The sequence below is a fragment of the Mesoplodon mirus genome (genome assembly GCF_964341445.2).
Source record: "Mesoplodon mirus genome assembly, chromosome: 8".
NCBI lineage: Eukaryota > Metazoa > Chordata > Mammalia > Artiodactyla > Ziphiidae > Mesoplodon > Mesoplodon mirus.
The window spans coordinates 54,847,895-54,867,239 of record NC_138984.1 but is presented as its reverse complement, the minus strand read 5'-3'; the positions used below and the strand labels follow the sequence as shown (position 1 = coordinate 54,867,239).

Genomic DNA, 19,345 nt, shown 5'->3' with positions numbered 1-19,345 from the left:
AGCAATACAATCCCACCTTAAGAAACAGGAAACATCTCGAATAAACAACCTAACCTTGCACCTAAAGCAATTAGAGAAAGAAGAACAAAAACATCCCAAAGTTAGCAGAAGGAAAGAAATCATAAAAATCAGATCAGAAATAAATGAAAAAGAAATGAAGGAAACGATAGCAAAGATCAATAAAACTAAAAGCTGGTTCTTTGAGAAGATAAACAAAATTGATAAACCATTAGCCAGACTCATCAAGAAAAAAAGGGAGAAGACTCAAATCAATAGAATTAGAAATGAAAAAGGAGAAGTAACAACTGACACTACAGAAATACAAAAGATCATGAGAGATTACTATAAGCAACTCTATGCCAATAAAATGGACAACCTGGAGGAAATGGACAAATTCTTAGAAATGCACAACCTGCCAAGACTGAATCAGGAAGAAATAGAAAATATGAACAGACCAATCACAAGCACTGAAATTGAAACTGTGATAAAAAATCTTCCAACAAACAAAAGCCCAGGACCAGATGGCTTCACAGGCGAATTCTATCAAGCATTTAGAGAAGAGCTAACACCTATCCTTCTGAAACTCTTCCAAAATATAGCAGAGGGAGGAACACTCCCAAACTCATTCTACGAGGCCACCATCACCTTGATACCAAAACCAGGCAAGGATGTCACAAAGAAAGAAAACTACAGGCCAATATCACTGATGAACATAGATGCAAAAATCCTCAACAAAATACTAGCAAACAGAATCCAACAGCACATTAAAAGGATCATACACCATGATCAAGTGGGGTTTATTCCAGGAATGCAAGGATTCTTCAATATACGCAAATCAATCAACGTGATACACCAAATTAACAAATTGAAGGAGAAAAACCATATGATCATCTCAATAGATGCAGAGAAAGCTTTCGACAAAATTCAACACCCATTTATGATAAAAACCCTGCAGAAAGTAGGCATAGAGGGAACTTTCCTCAACATAATAAAGGCCATATATGACAAACCCACAGCCAGCATCGTCCTCAATGGTGAAAAACTGAAACCATTTCCACTAAGATCAGGAACTAGACAAGGTTGCCCACTTTCACCACTCTTATTCAACCTAGTTTTGGAAGTTTTAGCCACAGCAATCAGAGAAGAAAAGGAAATAAAAGGAATCCAAATTGGAAAAGAAGAAGTAAAGCTGTCACTGTTTGCAGATGACATGATACTATACATAGAGAATCCTAAAGATGCTACCAGAAAACTACTAGAGTTAATCAATGAATTTGGTAAAGTTGCAGGATACAAAATTAATGCACAGAAATCTCTGGCATTCCTATATACTGATGATGAAAAATCTGAAAGTGAAATCAAGGAAACACTCCCATTTACCATTGCAACAAAAAGAATAAAATATCTAGGAATAAACCTACCTAAGGACACAAAAGACCTGTATGCAGAAAATTATAAGACACTGATGAAAGAAATTAAAGATGATACAAATAGATGGAGAGATGTACCATGTTCTTGGATTGGAAGAATCAACATTGTGAAAATGACTCTACTACCCAAAGCAATCTACAGGTTCAATGCAATCCCTATCAAACTACCACTGGCATTTTTCACAGAACTAGAACAAAAAATTTCACAATTTGTATGGAAACACAAAAGACCCCGAATAGCCAAAGCAATCTTGAGAACGAAAAATGGAGCTGGAGGAATCAGGCTCCCTGACTTCAGACTATACTACAAAGCTACAGTAATCAAGACAGTATGGTACTGGCACAAAAACAGAAAGATAGATCAATGGAACAGGATAGAAAGCCCAGAGTTAAACCCATGGACATATGGTCACCTTATCTTTGATAAAGGAGGCAGGAATGTACAGTGGAGAAAGGACAGCCTCTTCAATAAGTGGTGCTGGGAAAACTGGATAGGGACATGTAAAAGTATGAGATTAGATCACTCCCTAACACCATACACAAAAATAAGCTCAAAATGGATTAAAGACCTAAATGTAAGGCCAGACACTATCAAACTCTTAGAGGAACACATAGGCAGAACACTCTATGACATAAATCACAGCAAGATCCTTTTTGACCCACCTCCTAGAGAAATGGAAATAAAGACAAAAATAAACACATGGGACCTAATGAAACTTAAAAGCTTTTGCACAGCAAAGGAAACCATAAACAAGACCAAAAGACAACCCTCAGAATGGGAGAAAATATTTGCAAATGAAGCAACTGACAAAGGATTAATCTCCAAAATTTATAAGCAGCTCATGCAGCTCAATAACAAAAAAACAAACAACCCAATCCAAAAATGGGCAGAAGACCTAAATAGACATTTCTCCACAGAAGATATACAGACTGCCAACAAACACATGAAAGGATGCTCAACATCTTTACTCATTAGAGAAATGCAAATCAAAACTACAATGAGATATCATCTCACACCAGTCAGAATGGCCATCATCAAAAAATCTAGGAACAATAAATGCTGGAGAGGGTGTGGAAAAAAGGGAACACTCTTGCACTGCTGGTGGGAATGTGAATTGGTACAGCCGCTATGGAGAACGGTATGGAGGTTCCTTAAAAAACTACAAATAGAACTACCATATGACCCAGCAATCCCACTACTGGGCATATACCCTGAGAAAACCATAGTTCAAAAAGAGACATGTACCAAAATGTTCATAGCAGCCCTATTTACAATAGCCCGGAGATGGAAACAACCTAAGTGTCCATCATCGGATGAATGGATAAAGAAGATGTGGCACATATATACAATGGAATATTACTCAGCCATAAAAAGAAATGAAATTGAGCTATTTGTAATGAGGTGGATAGACCTAGAGTCTGTCATACAGAGTGAAGTAAGTCAGAAAGAGAAAGACAAATACTGTATGCTAACACATATATATGGAATTTAAGAAAAAAAAAATGTCATGAAGAACATAGGGGTAAGACAGGAATAAAGACACAGACCTACTAGAGAATGGACTTGAGGATATGGGGAGGGGGAAGGGTAAGCTGTGACAAAGTGAAAGAGCGGCATGGACATATATACACTACCAAACGTGAGGTAGATAGCTAGTGGGAAGCAGCCGCATAGCACAGGGAGGTCAGCTCGGTACTTTGTGACCGCCTGGAGGGGTGGGATAGGGAGGGTAGGAGGGAGACGCAAAAGGGAGGGGTTATGGAAACATATGTATATGTATAACTGATTAAATTTGTTATAAAAAAAAAAAAAAAAAAAAAAAAAACAAAGGCACCTATACTCTGTGTATTGGGGTTGTGGCTTGGGATGTATATGTAAGATACACATCTTATTTAGTTTTTCAAAAACACTTGGGAATAGAAAACATCCAAAATTTATAGAGGTTGTAACTTGGGAATAGAAAACATCCAAAATTTATTAGATTTAAATTTAAATCTGATTTAAATTTAAATCTTAGATTTAAATTAAGTCAGTTTCTCAAGGAAAGTCATTAGATGATTATATTGCCTTCAATACTACTTTGGGGGCTGGTGTTCCAGGCCCCAAATCTTCATTACTCAAACACAATAGACTCTTCATTCTTTTTTTTTTTTAAACAACTCCTAGGATTTTAAAAAATTAATTAATTTATTTATTTTTGGCTGAGTTGGGTCTTCGTTGCTGCACACGGGCTTTCTCTAGTTGTGGCGAGCGGGGGCTACTCTTAGTTGTGGTGCACGGGCTTCTCATTACGGTGGCTTCTCTTGTTGCAGAGCACAGGCTCTAGGTGGGCAGGCTTCAGTAGTTGTGGCGTGCAGGCTCAGTAGTTGTGGCTCGCGGGCTCTAGAGTGCAGGCTCAGTAGTTGCAGTGCAGAGGCTTAGTTGCTCCGCAGCATGTGGGATCTTCCTGGACCAGGGCTCAAACCCATGTCCCTGCTCTGGCAGGCAGATTCTTAACCACTGCACCACCAGGGAAGTCCCGACTCTTCATTCTTTGGGTATAAATTAGTACTCCATCCTCTATTTCCCAGGGGGAGAAAAGTATAGATGATGTGCCTTAGGTGGGAAGGAAGGGACCATATGCACTTGAAGGAGTAAGTAAAGAGAGAGGCTGATGCTAGTATGCCTTTGAGTGGGAGAAAGGTGATTTTTGACCTATTTGACATTCTGAATGACCAATACCTTTTCCTCTAATTGGCCTGGACGCACTGAACACTCTGTTAATGCTTTGATTTCATCTAAATGGAAGCAAAATCTTTAGGAATTAGAACTGGTAGTAGGAAAGATATGGAGTTCATTTAGTCATTCATTCAACAACAATTACTAAACACCCATCATGTGCCTTCTAGATTTTATAATCTAAGAAAAAATACAGACATGGAAACAAGTGCATTATACCAGCACATGGACAACTAGATAATGCAGGATAGCAACAAAATAAAAGACAAGTTCCCCAATCTTAAGGAACTTACATCATCATCATCATCATCATCATCAAAATTTCTGCCATGTGTCCTATTCTCATTTAATCCTATGAATTGGGTGCCAATATTATCTCATTTTAGAAAGGAGAAAACTGAAACACAACAAAGTTTAAAGTGTATCTAATGTGACTTGTACAGCAAAGATCAGATTTGAACCAAAGAAGTCTAACTTGAGGTGCCATGTTCTTAACCACCAAATAGTACACCACCTGGACATTAAAAAAACATTACTGTCTTTGACACTGGAAACTCAAGATGTAACTCCAGGAGGTTTGGTGCAGGAGCAAAGGATTCCACCAAATAAAGTTGCCTAGCAATTCCCAGCAGTAGTTTGCCTTCGGCCTTCCTATTACCATGACACTGCTCGCCAGCATGCCCCTTAGAGATGAAAGTTAAAGGAGCTCCCTCAGCCTTAAATTATTAAGACTGACAAATAATTAATCATTAGCTCCATGGTTCCTAGGAATTTACAGAAAGACCTATTTTGAATATGCCACATTTTGTCTACTGAAGTGTCTAATAACTTTACCTCTTACATATTTTTCCCTTCCATGGAAGTGATATACACATCTGGGAATCATTACAAAATTAGCCACTGGCAGTAAAAAGGGGGATAAGAGTAAAACAAGCAAAACAAGGGTGGCCATGAGCTGATGGTAATTTTTACTTGGTGATGGCTGCATAAGAGTGCATTCTATTAATCAGTAATATTTTATATTAGCATTATATTAATTTATGTAGATGTCTGAAATTTGTATTATTAAATGTTGAAAATATAAAGTGAGCTCCTTTAAAGGTAGCTTGAGAGAAATCTTGGAAAATCAGTACTGATTTGTGACTTTAAAGTAAAAACATTAAATGTGATAGTGATGAGATCAGTGGCCAAGATAATTAATTTCCAATACTGCCCAGGCAAACAATTATCAATGATAATTGATAAATGTATTTGAAGATACCCTGAAAGGATAAAGCACTAAATGAGCGTGTCTCATCCCTGCCCACGTATAAGAGTCACTTATGGTGAGTTTTAATACTGCAAAGGTCCCTTCAACGTGAAGAGATTCTAACATGGGATGAGGTGAGGCATCTGTGTATTGAAAAAACTCCATGGGGCTACCTCTACAATGAACAAACTGTAGCTATTATTAGGCAAACGGTATTGAGTAGTTATGCAGGTATTTGCGTTACAGGCTGAAGGAAGAATAGAGAAATTAGTAAGAACATCACCAAAGAATGGTTCTTGATCATTTGGCTAATTTTTTACTGGGACTTAAAAATTTGGAGAGTCCACAAGAGCGCCACAGCTTGATAGTTATTTGATTTGTTTCGAAGAATGTGGGACTACCATTAATCCTTTAAGGAGTGACTCAGATGAACAGGAATATGAAGACAGGAAGCAAGGCTAGCTACTAGCCAGAGATTGTTCATGGCTTGAGAATACTTTTAAGTTGTAAGGATTTTTAGATCATGAACACAGCCAGAACCAAATAAAACCTCATAGAACTCACCCATTACTAACACACAAATCACTCCTGGTACACTCTGCCCCTGGGAAAACACCTTGGCTTTCTGAGAGGTTTAGAATGGATTTGGTTTTGGATTCACATAATCAAGTGATTCCCTGGTCATACCAAAAACCTATTAAATCATAGTATCTTGGAGTAGGACCCATGCATTGGGATATTTAAGAAATCTCTAGGTGATTCCATTGTGCAGCCAAATTTAGGGACTAGATGTATAAGCTCTTCTCAACTTTGATGACTCAACCTGAAACCACAGGTGCAAAAGAGTTCCCCCAGCCTCATTAGTGGAGGTTGCCACCTACTCAGGTCCATCTTCTCTTGATCTCTCAGTTTAGGTTAAGCCACTTCACTCCACCCCACACCCCAATCTACCTGTGTCCCCACCTGTTGGTCTGTCCCTAGTCCACTCTTTTCACTTTATAACTTTAACTATGTCATTGCCTTGCTCAAAAATGTCTAACCCCACCTCTACCTGGAGCTTTGTAAACAACATACAGGTTATCACCTTGGAGCTTGTAGAAAGGTCTAATTCCAGGTCCTGTCCAGGTCTACTGAATTAGAACTTACATTTTAATTAGATCCCCCAGGGGCTTGTAAAAGCATTTAAGTTTGACAAGCACTGCTTTAAAACACTATTTCCCAAAGTATCTTTTGAAGGATGTTCTTGAGAACAGAGAATCTACTGCCTGGATTCAAAACCACACTCTTCTCTCTCTTCACAGGACATCTGTCCATTCAAAAAATATTAATTGAGTGACAACTATACCCTTTACTATGCTGGGTTTAGAGGATCTAGTGGTGAAGATGACAGAAGTGGTCCCTGCACTTGTGGTCGTACACTCTAGCAAAGGCAACATTAACAAGGAAGGATAAGTATGCAAGTGCCATGAAGGGGATGTTGAGGATGCTGTGGGATGACCTAGTTAGTGAGGTGCATGGGGAGGGTCTACTGTGGTCTAGGAGATGAACACAACGTTCCTGGGGAAAGGCTGCTATAGCAGGTCCCTGCTGATCTAGAGGTCAGAGGACCAAGTAGGAAGCGCAGCTGAACACAGCTCCAGCACCACACAGGGCAGGTGCAAAGGCTTGGAATGACGATAGAATTGCCTGCCCTATGCCTACCCCACACAAGGCACTGAGGGCTCTAAGTACTTTCCTTATATGTAGGTGTGGTTATTAACCCTGTTTCACAGATGAGGAAACTGAGGCACAGAGAGATTAAGTAATGCAGCCACTGTCACAGAGCTAACCTTGGGACTCAAAATCCTGGCCATCTGGCTCCAGCACCTCTGTTCTTAGCCATCATACTCTACCATGCTTGAGCCGGGAAGAATATGATGCATTCAAGAAGCTGAAAAACAGGCTGTATGCCCAGAGTTCAAGTAGCACTTGTTCATGGATCTATGATCCTTTTTTATCTTAAGGGAGGAAATACATCACCATTCAGTGGCAGCTTCTTACAACACAAATTTTGGGAAACATCTCATAATTATTGAGTAAGAATATCTAGTCATGGAGCTGAAAATCTGCATTTTAATAATGCTTCCAGGTGCTTCAGAATCAATAAAGTTTGAGAACCATAGATTTAGCGGTACCATTCCCTCTGATAATCTCCTCCCTATCATCATCTCCCCTAATTAACCCATAGTTATTTAAAAAAAATATTGGTCCCAAAGTATAAACTAAACACGAGGGTAAACAGTATTGAAGCGGAAAGTTGGAAGAAATCTGAAAACTGAATCAATGCTCCTCCAGGTCTGCTGGCTGCCAGGCGGTGAAAAGAATTATCTAGGCTTAAACAATTGGAGGTAAAAAGAGACCACAGAGGCTTAAAACTATTTTCATTACAATGCCAACCATTTAAATAACTAGTTGAATCCCTGGAAGTTGTAGTAAAATCTAAAATTGCTGGAAGAGCAATTATTTCACATGCCCTATGATTCCTCCATCCTTAGGCAGCACTAGGAGAAGATGCTCATGCAGCAGAGAGAATTTTATCGAATATAGAATGCATGCAATAGCAGTAGCTGAAGTAATCTCTGGCCACTGGGGCATATGGGCTCAATGGAACTAATATGCCTCCTTAAGTGTCAGGGGACCCTGATAGCTCTAACACCAATATCTGGCTGCCAGTAGGGTATTCTTTTTAATTCAGCCTTTTCCTTTCTTAAAACCATTTAACAGAAGAATTATGCTAATCTCTTATGAGGACGAAACTAAAAGAAATAGCTGAACTTCAATAAACCTCCATCATCATAGATTATTTTATCTTCTTGCATTTTCCCAATGTTTATCTTTAAGAGCTTGAATGTTTTGCAGGTACATTACTATTAAAATTTCAAAAGCCAACCTGCTAGATGCTAGCTTTCAAATGGTTCAGAATAGAGATCACAGCTTTTCTGTCCTACTCTGTCTGGAAATGACATTCCCCTGGCTACTCTACAAACCCTGTTTATCCAGATCAATTACTTTGAATTTACATTTAAGAAAATAAGTTTTGAAGCTCCTCTGGAAGAGATTGCTATCTCCACCCCTCAAAAGATCAGATAAATATTCCACTGTACTTTCAAAGCTCTTTGTATTCAACACATTTAGTTCTGATTCTATCCATAAGCAAAGTTCACTGGATGCTACTCGGTTAACACTGACAAAGGACAGTTGAAATGGCACAGTTAGAAAACCTTATGCAGGTGCCCCATCACTGAAATATAAGATACCAATGATGATAATCTCCAAGAGCTGTCACACCCCCTTGCCAATCACTGAGAGGTGGTTTAAAGTGGCAGGCAGATCTGTGTCAATATTGGCTATATTGTCATGTCACCGCCACGAAGATGTGTGAGCCAAAGAGCAACTAGGGGATCCTAGATGCACAGGGCTGGAATTTTCCGAGGAAAAGTGTTAGTAATCTCAATCTTTGTGGCAGGTTGTCTCTTCCCAGAACTGCATGCTTCCCTCTCGCTTCTTGCAGGAGGCTAGTGCAGAGATACAGTGAGAGCCAGGCCCTGCTTGAGAGGATGTGACAGCCAAGACAAGGCCAGGGAAGTGTGGATGAGACCCATTTTACTTTGAGCACTAGGGTCAATATTCTTCCATCCTTCCTTTTCCTGGATGTGCATTTTCTTGCTATGGCAGCAGTATGATCCATAGGACCAAGGCTAGGGTGTCAGACTAGGGGAAATGGACCAAGTTATTAAGTTTAGGTCTTAGGCCAGAACGGAGCTTTGGGACTAGGAGTTTTTGGATCTCCACATGGACTAGCTCCATCACGGGACTGAAATAAGTCTAGGGGAAAAGACCTGTTCTAAGAAAGGCAGTAGTTTTACAAAGGTTCTCCTGTGTGTTTATTAGTACTAAGCTATTAAGTATCCTGGATCACAGCACTCCAAATACACCCAGATGTATAAAGCATCACCGTTAAGAGTAAAGAAATAGAAATCATATATTGCCAATGTCTGTACCTGTTCAACATTTTTTAATGTATTGGCCCCTCTTCTTCCATAGGCTTATATTTATCAGTGATGTACGTATAGTGTTTAAGGCCCTACATTCTAATGAAGATGCCTGGAGTCAGGCTTAAGCACACAGGAGCCACAAAGGAACTGTGATGGTATTCATGCTTTATAAGGAACCACGTCTGAATGGCTGTTCAAAATGCCACAATAGGGTTAATAGAAGATGAGGACCCCTACAACGCACACCTGTAAAATAATGGCATGTAGTAGTTGAATATGTTTTCCCTACCAAATTTAATGGATCTGGAAATCCAAGACTTCATTTACAAATGTTACAAACTTTGCTCCCAGGGTGACCTGCAAATGGAAAAGAAGGGAGCCCCCGTACCACCATCTCTTGCTTATTTAGCAGTGGGAGAGGCATTCAGGAGATCAGAAAGGAAAGAAAACACTAAGAAAATAGCATCCACCTACCTGGTTGGCACAGCCTTGGGCAGGGCGTCCACTCACTGAAGGCGGTCACAAGACAGTCTTTTTTGCACGGGAGCAGGCAAGGGCGTACTGTTTCCGGCCGAGTAGATTCTGGACATCTGCCAATGTGAAGAGACCAGATCAATATTTCCTGGAGAAGGTAAGTGGTTTAGCCTAGAACCATAGGATTTCAGAACTGAAAACACTGAAAACCTGTTGTTCCTTTGATAGATGTGGAAAGAAAGACCCAGGAGGAGAAGCTACTTGCCCAAGGGCTCAGAGCCAGAGGCAGAGCACGAAACAGACTTCATCTCTCCTGATCCAGAGACCAAAATCTTTTTCACTAGACCAGGAAAGGAATAACAATTGCTGAAACCAATGAAAGACAAATGCTAAGTGAGTTTCTCCCCATTGCATGAATTCAAATAGCATTTGATTTTTTTCAGAGTGGACAAATCTGATATATTTTTTAAAAAGTGTTTTATCCAGGGTAATACATCAATTCAGTGATATTGTACAAGGCAACATATGGATATACTGGGAAACAAAAAACAGTGAAAACCATTGAAAATACTATACATATTTGATAATTAACATGATTTTAGAATATTGAAGTAATTGGCAATTGTCTTTTTAGAACATGTAAATTGATGAGTTAGAATAAGCAAGACATGAGAATAGTATGTTTGTTTGCAAATAACAAACACACTAACAAGCATTAACAAGAGAAACATTTCAATTCTGCTATTTTGCTGATAATGTAATGTTCAGACTTGGGAGGAATGTAGTCAGTGGATTCATAATCACTTGGAAGAACTAAAGTCTCAGAAAATGGCAAGCAAGTTTTTGTTTCTATTTGCATGCTTATTTGCTTATTTTTATGAGTACAGGGGGCTAAAATCTACATTTATTATCTTATAAAACAGTGATATGCTAAGAGGAAAAACAGGAAAGCACTCTGCAACTTATATTTGCATTTTAAAATTCTGATTCCTATAAATTTCTTATAAAGCACAGAGATGCAGTGTGTATAAAGCCTGATAGCATGAACTTTGGTATTGGATAGTCAGTGGTGAGTGAAGTGATTTGCCCACATTCTTTCATTTATTCCTAAGGACCACAGTGAAAGGCATTATAATCTTCATTTTCAGATGATAAACTGAGGTGCTGAAAGAATAAGTAATGGATCCAAAGTCACATGGATTAAATAAATTAAATTATTAGTAATTTAATAAAGTATTGATTATCAATAAATTAATTATTAGTGGCATTATTAATCATCCTTAATGCACACAAAAAACTGTCTATCAAATAGATCAATTCAATGAATCTAAAAATAGAAAGAAAAAAGAGTGTCTTTAGAGGAAATAGCATTATTTAAAAAAGATATTCTGGTAAGGAAAATTTATGTCATACTTTAGTAGAACTAGCAAAAAACATTAAACTCATTCCCAGGTCCTTTATTCGTACCCTGAAAGCTCCTAAAATTAAATTGAACTGCTATTTATTCTATCCCCTCTCCAATCTCTCCTGGTATCTAGCTGGAAATGAAAGTACAACGTGAGGAATGTCATTTTCCTCTGTGCTCAGCGGGGCAGCAGGGCTTGGGGGTGCGGGGACCCAGCCAGGACACACTCACTCAGACATCCACAAATAGCTCAGAAATGCTTGCGGTGCTGGTTTGGCTTCAGGCTTTCTGGGAGGGTGGCTTATTCTGCAGGGACTTTGTTCACTTCAATTAGCAGTAGGTGTTAATCTCTTTTTTTTTTTTTAATGTTTTAGATATACCTTTATTGAGGTATAATTAATACAGAAAGAACTGCATAATTTGATGAGTTTGGACATATGCAAACACCTGTGATACCATCTCCACAATCAAGGTAATAGACATATCCAACACCTCCCAAAGTGTTCTTGTGTCTCTTGGTTTCTGTTTTTATTTTTTTGTGTGTGTGGTGTTAATCTCTTTTGGGGAACTGATATTGCCTACTTTTTAATTTATACTTTATTAACAGCACTCACAATAAATATTCACTGGGCATAATGTCAACTCTTCGTGACATGGTGCCCTTTCTCTATCTGTGTTCTTCTTCTAGGTCCACAAGTGAGAAACAGTATCATACCCTCAGTGGGAAAGGTCAAGCTCAGGTTACACTGCATTTATAGAGGCCATGAACTGAGGGCTTTCCTGAAATGTGATTCCTGGTCTGATAGGTGCCAAATACACTCTTAGGAGTGAAACTGTCTTTTTGTTCATTTCTTTTCCCAATAATGTTGACCTTTTCCTTAGAGGTTTAACTTCCTCCTCCCTTCTATTTACATGCCCTCTACCTCTCCCAGGATCATCACATTTTTTTTTTCTTTTTTGTTTTTTTTTTATGATACAATTAAAATATATTTGCATGCAATCTCTCAAAATTACATTTCTTTTTTGTATATAGTCCTATCTATACTCTTGAGATAATGTACATATCAATAAAAGATAAATTAAAAAATGAGAATCAGAACTGTAGGGTTAAAATTGGTTTGAAAAGTCATTTACCCCAACCTCTCATCTGAGTTTTCTTTTTTTTTAATTTTTGAATTTATTTTTTTATACAGCAGGTTCTTATTAGTCACCAATTTTATACACATCAGTGTATACATGTCAATCCCAATCACCCAATTCATCACACCACCATCCCCACCCCATTGCGGTTATCCCCCCTTGGTGTCCATACGTTTGTTCTCCACATCTGTGTCTCAACTTCTGCCCTGCAAACCAGTTCATCTGTACCATTTTTCTAGGTTCCACATACATGAGTTAATATACAATATTTGTTTTTCTCTTTCTGACTTACTTCACTTTGTATGAGAGTCTCTAGATCCATCCATGTGTCAACAAATGACCCAATTTCGTTCCTTTTAATGGCTGAGTAATATTCCATTGTATATATGTACCACAACTTCTCTATCCATTTGTCTGTCAATGGGCATTTAGGTTGCTTCCATGACCTGGCTATTGTAAATAGTGTTGCAATGAACATTAGGGTGCATGTGTCTTTTTGAATTATGGTTTTCTTTGGGTATATGCCCAGTAGTGGGATTGCTGGATCATATGGTAATTCTATTTTTAGTTTTTTAAGGAACCTCCATACTGTTCTCCATAGTGGCTGTATCAATTTACATTCCCACCAACAGTGCAAGAGGGTTCCCTTTTCTCCACACCCTCTCCAGCATTTGCTGTGTGTAGATTTTCTGATGATGCCCATTCTAACGGGTGTGAGGTGATACCTCATTGTTGTCCCGGAGGTCTCTTATGCTGTCTTCATTTCTTTTCATTCTTTTTTCTTTATTCTGTTCTGCAGCACTGAATTCCACCATTCTGCCTTCCAGGTCACTTATCCGTTCTTCTGCCTCAGCTATTCTGCCATTGATTCCTTTTAGTGTAGTTTTCATTTTAGTTATTGTATTGTATTGTTCACCTCTGTTTGTTTGTTCTTTAATTCTTCTAGGTCTTTGTTAAACATTTCTTGCATCTTCTTGATCTTTGCCTCCATTGTTTTTCCGAGGTCCTGGATCATCTTCACTATCATTATTCTGAACTCTTTTTCTGGAAGGTTGCCTATTTCCACTTCATTTAATTGTTTTTCTGGGGTTTTATCTTGTTCCTTCATCTGGTGCATAGCCCTCTGCCTTTTCATCTTGTCTATCTTTCTGTGAATGTGGTTTTTGTTCCACAGGCTGCAGGATTGTAGTTCTTCTTGCTTCTGCTGCCTGCCCTCTGGTGGATGAGGCTATCTAAGAGGCTTGTGGGTTTCCTGATGGGAGGGACTGGTGGTGGGTAGAGCTGTTGCTCTGGTGGGCAGAGCTCAGTAAAACTTTAATTCCCTTGACTGCTGATGGGTGGGGCTGGGCTCCCTCCCTGTTGGTTGTTTGGCCTGAGGCGACCCAACACTGGAGCCTACCTGGGCTCTTTGGTGGAGCTAATGGCGGACTCTGGGAGGGCTCATGCCAAGGAGTACTTCCCAGAACTTCTGCTGCTAGTGTCCTTGTCCTCGCAGTGAACCACAGTCATCCCTTGCCTCTGCAGTAGACCCTCCAACACTAGCAGGTAGGTCTGGTTCAGTCTCCTATGGGGTCACTGATCCTTCCCCTGGGTCCCGATGTGCACACTACTTTGTGTGTGCCCTCCAAGAGTGGAGTCTCTGTTTCCCCGAGTCCTGTCGAAGTCCTGCAATCAAATCCCACTAGGCTTCGAAGTCTCATTCTCTAGGAATTCCTCTTCCCATTGCCGGACCCCCAGGTTGGGAAGCCCGATGTGGGGCTCAGAACCTTCACTCCAGTGGGTGGACTTCTGTGGTATAAGTGTTCTGCAGTTTGTGAGTCACCCACCCAGCAGTTATGGGATTTGATTTTACTGTGATTGCACCCCTCCTACCGTCTCATTGTGGCTTCTCCTTTGTCTTTAGATGTGGGGTATCTTTTTTGGTGAGTTCCAGTGTCTTCCTGTTGATGATTGTCCAGCAGCTAGTTGTGATTCTGGTGCTCTCGCAAGAGGGAGTGAGAACACATCCTTCTACTCCACCATCTTGGTTCGGATCATCACATTTCTAATTTTCATAAATTTACTCTTAATCTTCAAAAATACTCTCCTTGATTATTAGCAACTTATGTGTCCTCCACTTCTAAACATTATAATGTTTAGTTTCTGTATTGTTTATTGTCACTGACTAAAAAAAAAAAAGCTTTTGTTATCTTCTGCGTTGCTGGTTTTCTGTGTGTGTGTGTGTGTGTTTGTGCATGTGTGCATGCACATGGGCGTGCATTATACATACACTATCTTTGAATGCCTTGATGGTAGAATTCCATCTCATACCATATCTTAAAAATACCAGATCTTAATGCTGTGTAAGTATTTAGTAACAGTAAGTGAATGATTGACAAGTATTCTATGCTGGTGGAGCCTGAATACAAATCTCTGGGAATATTAGGCAAATTTATCCAGCCATTTTCAAAATAAAATTGAAGCTTTAAAAACCAGGGTAACATACGGATTCATGTTTTAGTGAGTAAACACAGTATGGCTTCTTGCCTTTTGTCATAATTTATACTTCCTGCTCTCGTGCAACACTGTGATTCTAGATTGGCAATACTCTTGTTAAAGGGTGAATACACTTCATTTCAACAGATATATTTTCCTGGACTTGCACTGGAGTATTTCATAATGACTGCCTCTTGTCACGTTGTAGGTTTTAGTTCCTGTGCTGAAATGCATCAAACTGAGCTACAAAGATCTGCCATTTCTCAGTTATGTGTCCATAATCATGAGGCAGACACTGTGCTCCATCTCCAGGAGCAGTCCTCCAACCCAGGGACTGACGGACCATTTCAACCTGCCAACTTTTTAAACATTAAATGTGTAAATGGAGCTTGCCATGACTATATCTCACCAAATGTCCAGCGTTTTCCCATGAAAGGCAGAAAGTGTTTTACAGGACCTTTGGGTGGCTTTGAGCTGTGTGATTTAAATCTTTATTATTATTTTTTTTTGCACACTGCAACTGAAAAAATAAACATTGGATAGTGAAACAAAACCAAACAAAATCCCCCAAATATCCCAACAAGCTCTCACTACTGTTTGAGTTGCGCCCTAGCTAGTCCTCATTTTCTGATATGATCAGTTCTATTACTCATGCTATGGTAACATTCTCACCTATACAATCATGTGGAAACCAGAACACCAACCCTGGGAAGCAAGAACTTGCAAAGAATTCTGTGCATCCCCGTGCAGTGGGTTTAGAGATAAAACATATTACGATAGCCCATCCAATCCATGGAGACATGCTTCTTTTTTCTACTGTGAAGGCCGCTCTTTCTTTAGGATATTTTCTTTTTCTTTCCTCTTTCTATTGCCATTACCCTCACCCCAAGGATTTCACAAATGGCAGGGAAATTTTTTCCACTGCAATAGCTTTCACATAAAAAAGAGCAAAAGCATATTATTCTGAATGGGCCAGGCAAAGGATACTTTCTCTTGCTGATAATCTCACTATTTCACTATGTGCTTCACTGGACACTAGGTATTATTTTCTTAGCTCAATTAATCTCATTAAGCTCAAGAATTTTAATTAACTTTACTTAAGTCAATGCAGGCTCCTCTTGTTTAGCAGGATCCTTTGGAGACATACAGTAAGAATTAAAACTAGGTTGTTAAGTCTCCAGCCTCATTAAAAGTGCAAAAAGTAATCAGCAATGTCTTTCTGTGTGTGTGTGTGTGTGTGTGTGTTAGGGAAAACATCTGTACAATTCATTTTTCTATGTTGGAAAACCAAGTAAAACTGGAGGTTATTCACTGTAATAATATTTTAGTCTTACTTATGTAGATTATCAAACAAAAGCATATGCATTTGTGCTTCCCTGGTGGCACAGTGGTTGAGAGTCCACCTGCTGATGCAGGGGACACGGGTTCGTGCCCCGGTCCGGGAAGATCCCACATGCCACAGAGCGGCTGGGCCCGTGAGCCATGGCCACTGAGTCTGCGCGTCCGGAGCCTGTGCTCTGCAACGGGAGAGGCCACAACAGTGAGAGGCCCGCGTACCGGGGGGAAAAAAAAAAAAAAAAAAGCATATGCATTTGTGAATTATGCTTTAAACTATAAACTTTTGGCCCTGTGGTTTTTCTGGTCACAAAATATTATTAAGTTAACATCTGTATAAGCTGATGGGCTCAGAGACTTTAATAAAAAATTGTCATTCAATATAATCATGAGGCTAGACGAGGAGGTAGAGGGCTATTTGAACACACAACCCGTCCCCTCATGTCCAAATAGCCTTTAAAGTGTGATGATAATGTATTTGGTAGTTGTCAGTCTCAATTCTAATGCTTCTTTACTAAGAAAAAAAAATTACATTCATATCAAGTGGATTTTTCCTGTTGTAGTTCGGAGGTAAAAGTTTTGTGGAAGGGAGAAGATCAGACTTCAGGAATGCTAAATTTTCTCATCACTCTAAAGAATAATAACTTGCTGCGTTTCACATAACATTTATTCCTATACCTAAGCTATATTTATTTCTATTTGTATATTCAAGCTAATATTTCATGCATCTTTTTTTAAGCAGTTGAAAATTTACATCATAAAAATGAACATTATCAGGGTTGCCGTCCTTCTCAAGATAAAAGTTCTCTTATCTGCATAATATCTTTATAAGCCTTTTAGGATTGTACCATAACCCCATGAATTAGATTGTCACCTGATCCAAGTGATATGCAAACATTATTGTCCATGTTTGGCTATATCAGTCCATTGACCCAGTCAGTCCACATGGTATTATGGACACCAGGTAAGTTGAAACACACAAGTGATATAAATTGATGCTCCAAAAATATCACAAGCAATTTAGAGTTGGATGCTAAAGCAGAAATAACATTTATGAGTTAATAAGAGCAGAAGGTCATACGTATGATCTGTTCATTACTCTTCAAGGCAATCCCCTTTGCCAAACTTTATCATGGTAGATAAAATATTTTTTCTTAAAGCAAAGGATAAACATCAGCTTCTCAAACTTCTGCAATTCATATCCATTCCCTGTCAAACCCTTTTACTTTCCTACACACAGGTCTAATTAATTCATGACTTCTTAAAATGTTTATGGACAATAGCTACATGCCAGATACTGTTCTAAAATCTGCAGTGGCAACAATGAAGACTATCCATCCCCAGCCCTCTGGAAGCCACATTTAGGAGGAGAAAAAGAGGAAGTCTTACTGACTGTGCTTCACTTCAAGTCATAGTCATCTTCCCTTGCATTTTCATAGCCACCTGCTCATCAAATGCTCCAAAACCAGCAGTATCTGGCCAGTCTGCCCTATATCTGCCGTTAGCAGTTCATTTCCTTAACTGAGCTTCTATGACTTTCCTTACACACAGCTGAAGTGGCTTCCATGGCAGTGTGGATAAGGCCCAGAGCCCATCATCATGGGGCCCCCAAGATGAAATTAATCAGGTGTTTGAGTTGCCCATGAGAGCAACACAAATTGGACTTAATTAGGCAGAAGAGCAAATGTAGTTGCCTATGTTGCCAGGAAAGGCAGGAGTGCACTTAGGGGGGCTGGGACAAGGGCTTGATGCTGCCAGGATTTGTTCTGCTTCAGTTTCTGCCTCTTTCTGAGCATCAGCTTTACTCTCTCCTCCTGGTTTTTCCACCAGGCATGACCGTGGCTATGGCAACTCTCCATCCATATACTTAGAACATCATGAAGAGAAAGAAGAGAGGGTTTCATTTTCCCAACTTAGAGATTCCTGGGAAACAGCTCTAAGTTGCCTAGTTTGTGACACTAGACCAAAGCTTGCACCAACCCATCCTGGTGACCCACAACTACTGTTGCTGGAGTAGGGGTCTTTCATCACTTGAAGGGAACTAGTTCAAACATGGCCACTTGGAAATCTCTATGGACAGGCCAGTTACCCAGTCTCTGTATATAACTTAGGTGCCTTACATTTTCTTTTCCATGAGCCTTCCTGCATGGACTTGAGGAAGTGTTATGTCTTCTCATTTGGTCTATGTGGGAGAAGAAACTCCCACAGCTGCGTTCTCCAGGAAAATTACTCTTTTTCCTCTATCTCTTGCAATTGTTCCTGACCCTTTTTGACATCTATATCCTAGTCCTCATGTCCAAATTCTCCTACAGTTTTTAAAAAATTTACATCTCCATGTGCAGAGTATAGCAGGTATGAGATTGTAAACCTACTTGAGGGCATGGATTAGTCTATTCAAAATGTCTATATGGATTTATTGCTCACTGCAGACAAGGTCAATGAGATCTAAAGAACAGTACAACACGGCCCCATATTTTCAAAGTGCATGACCTACCTTCTTGTGGACCTAGTCTTTATGTGATTGAAAAAGAGCCCAAAATATTGATATCAGCTCTAGAAAGTTTGATTACTCAAGCAGATTCAATATTTGTGGGCATATATTTACTGTTCTCCATTAATTAATGCATAAGTAACAAATAAGTGTCTACCTTTGGTTGAGGCACATTTTTTAGTCTTTAAGAGTCAAATAAAACAAAACAAAACAAAAATCTCTTACTCTAGCACAGACTGAGACATATTCAGTGCATGAAAAATGTTTCTGACTAAAAATACTCAACTATGCAATAGTCCTATGCCCTTTCAATTAATTATTGATAATACCTTTTTGTCATCACTTGTCCCACATGACTCTTGACACAGAAGACCCTCCGCATCTGAATGCCCACACCACACGTAGCTTCTCCATTCCAGCCAATGGTTGCATTAAGGGCAGTTACCAATGTGTCTTCAGAACAGGGGCCCCAAGCTGACGTCTCCCAGTAGAGTTGCATACAGGAATGGTCATTGCACGAACGATATTCTTGGAGGGCCTGACTATGGGGGCATGGTTTTCCACCTGCAAAAATCAAAATAAAAAAAATACAG

General features: G+C 39.4%; 1 protein-coding gene across 1 annotated transcript in view; it reads right to left on the bottom strand.

Moving 5' to 3' along the window:
* THSD7B (thrombospondin type 1 domain containing 7B) overlaps positions 1-19,345 on the bottom strand; it is a gene marked incomplete at its 5' end in the record, with an annotated part of 807,803 nt that overhangs the window by 425,202 nt on the left and 363,256 nt on the right. The window contains 2 exons of the mRNA XM_082630042.1: positions 9,907-10,022; positions 19,082-19,316. Of these exons, the coding sequence (XP_082486168.1) occupies positions 9,907-10,022; positions 19,082-19,316 (351 nt within the window). The remainder of the gene's footprint in view (positions 1-9,906; positions 10,023-19,081; positions 19,317-19,345) is intronic.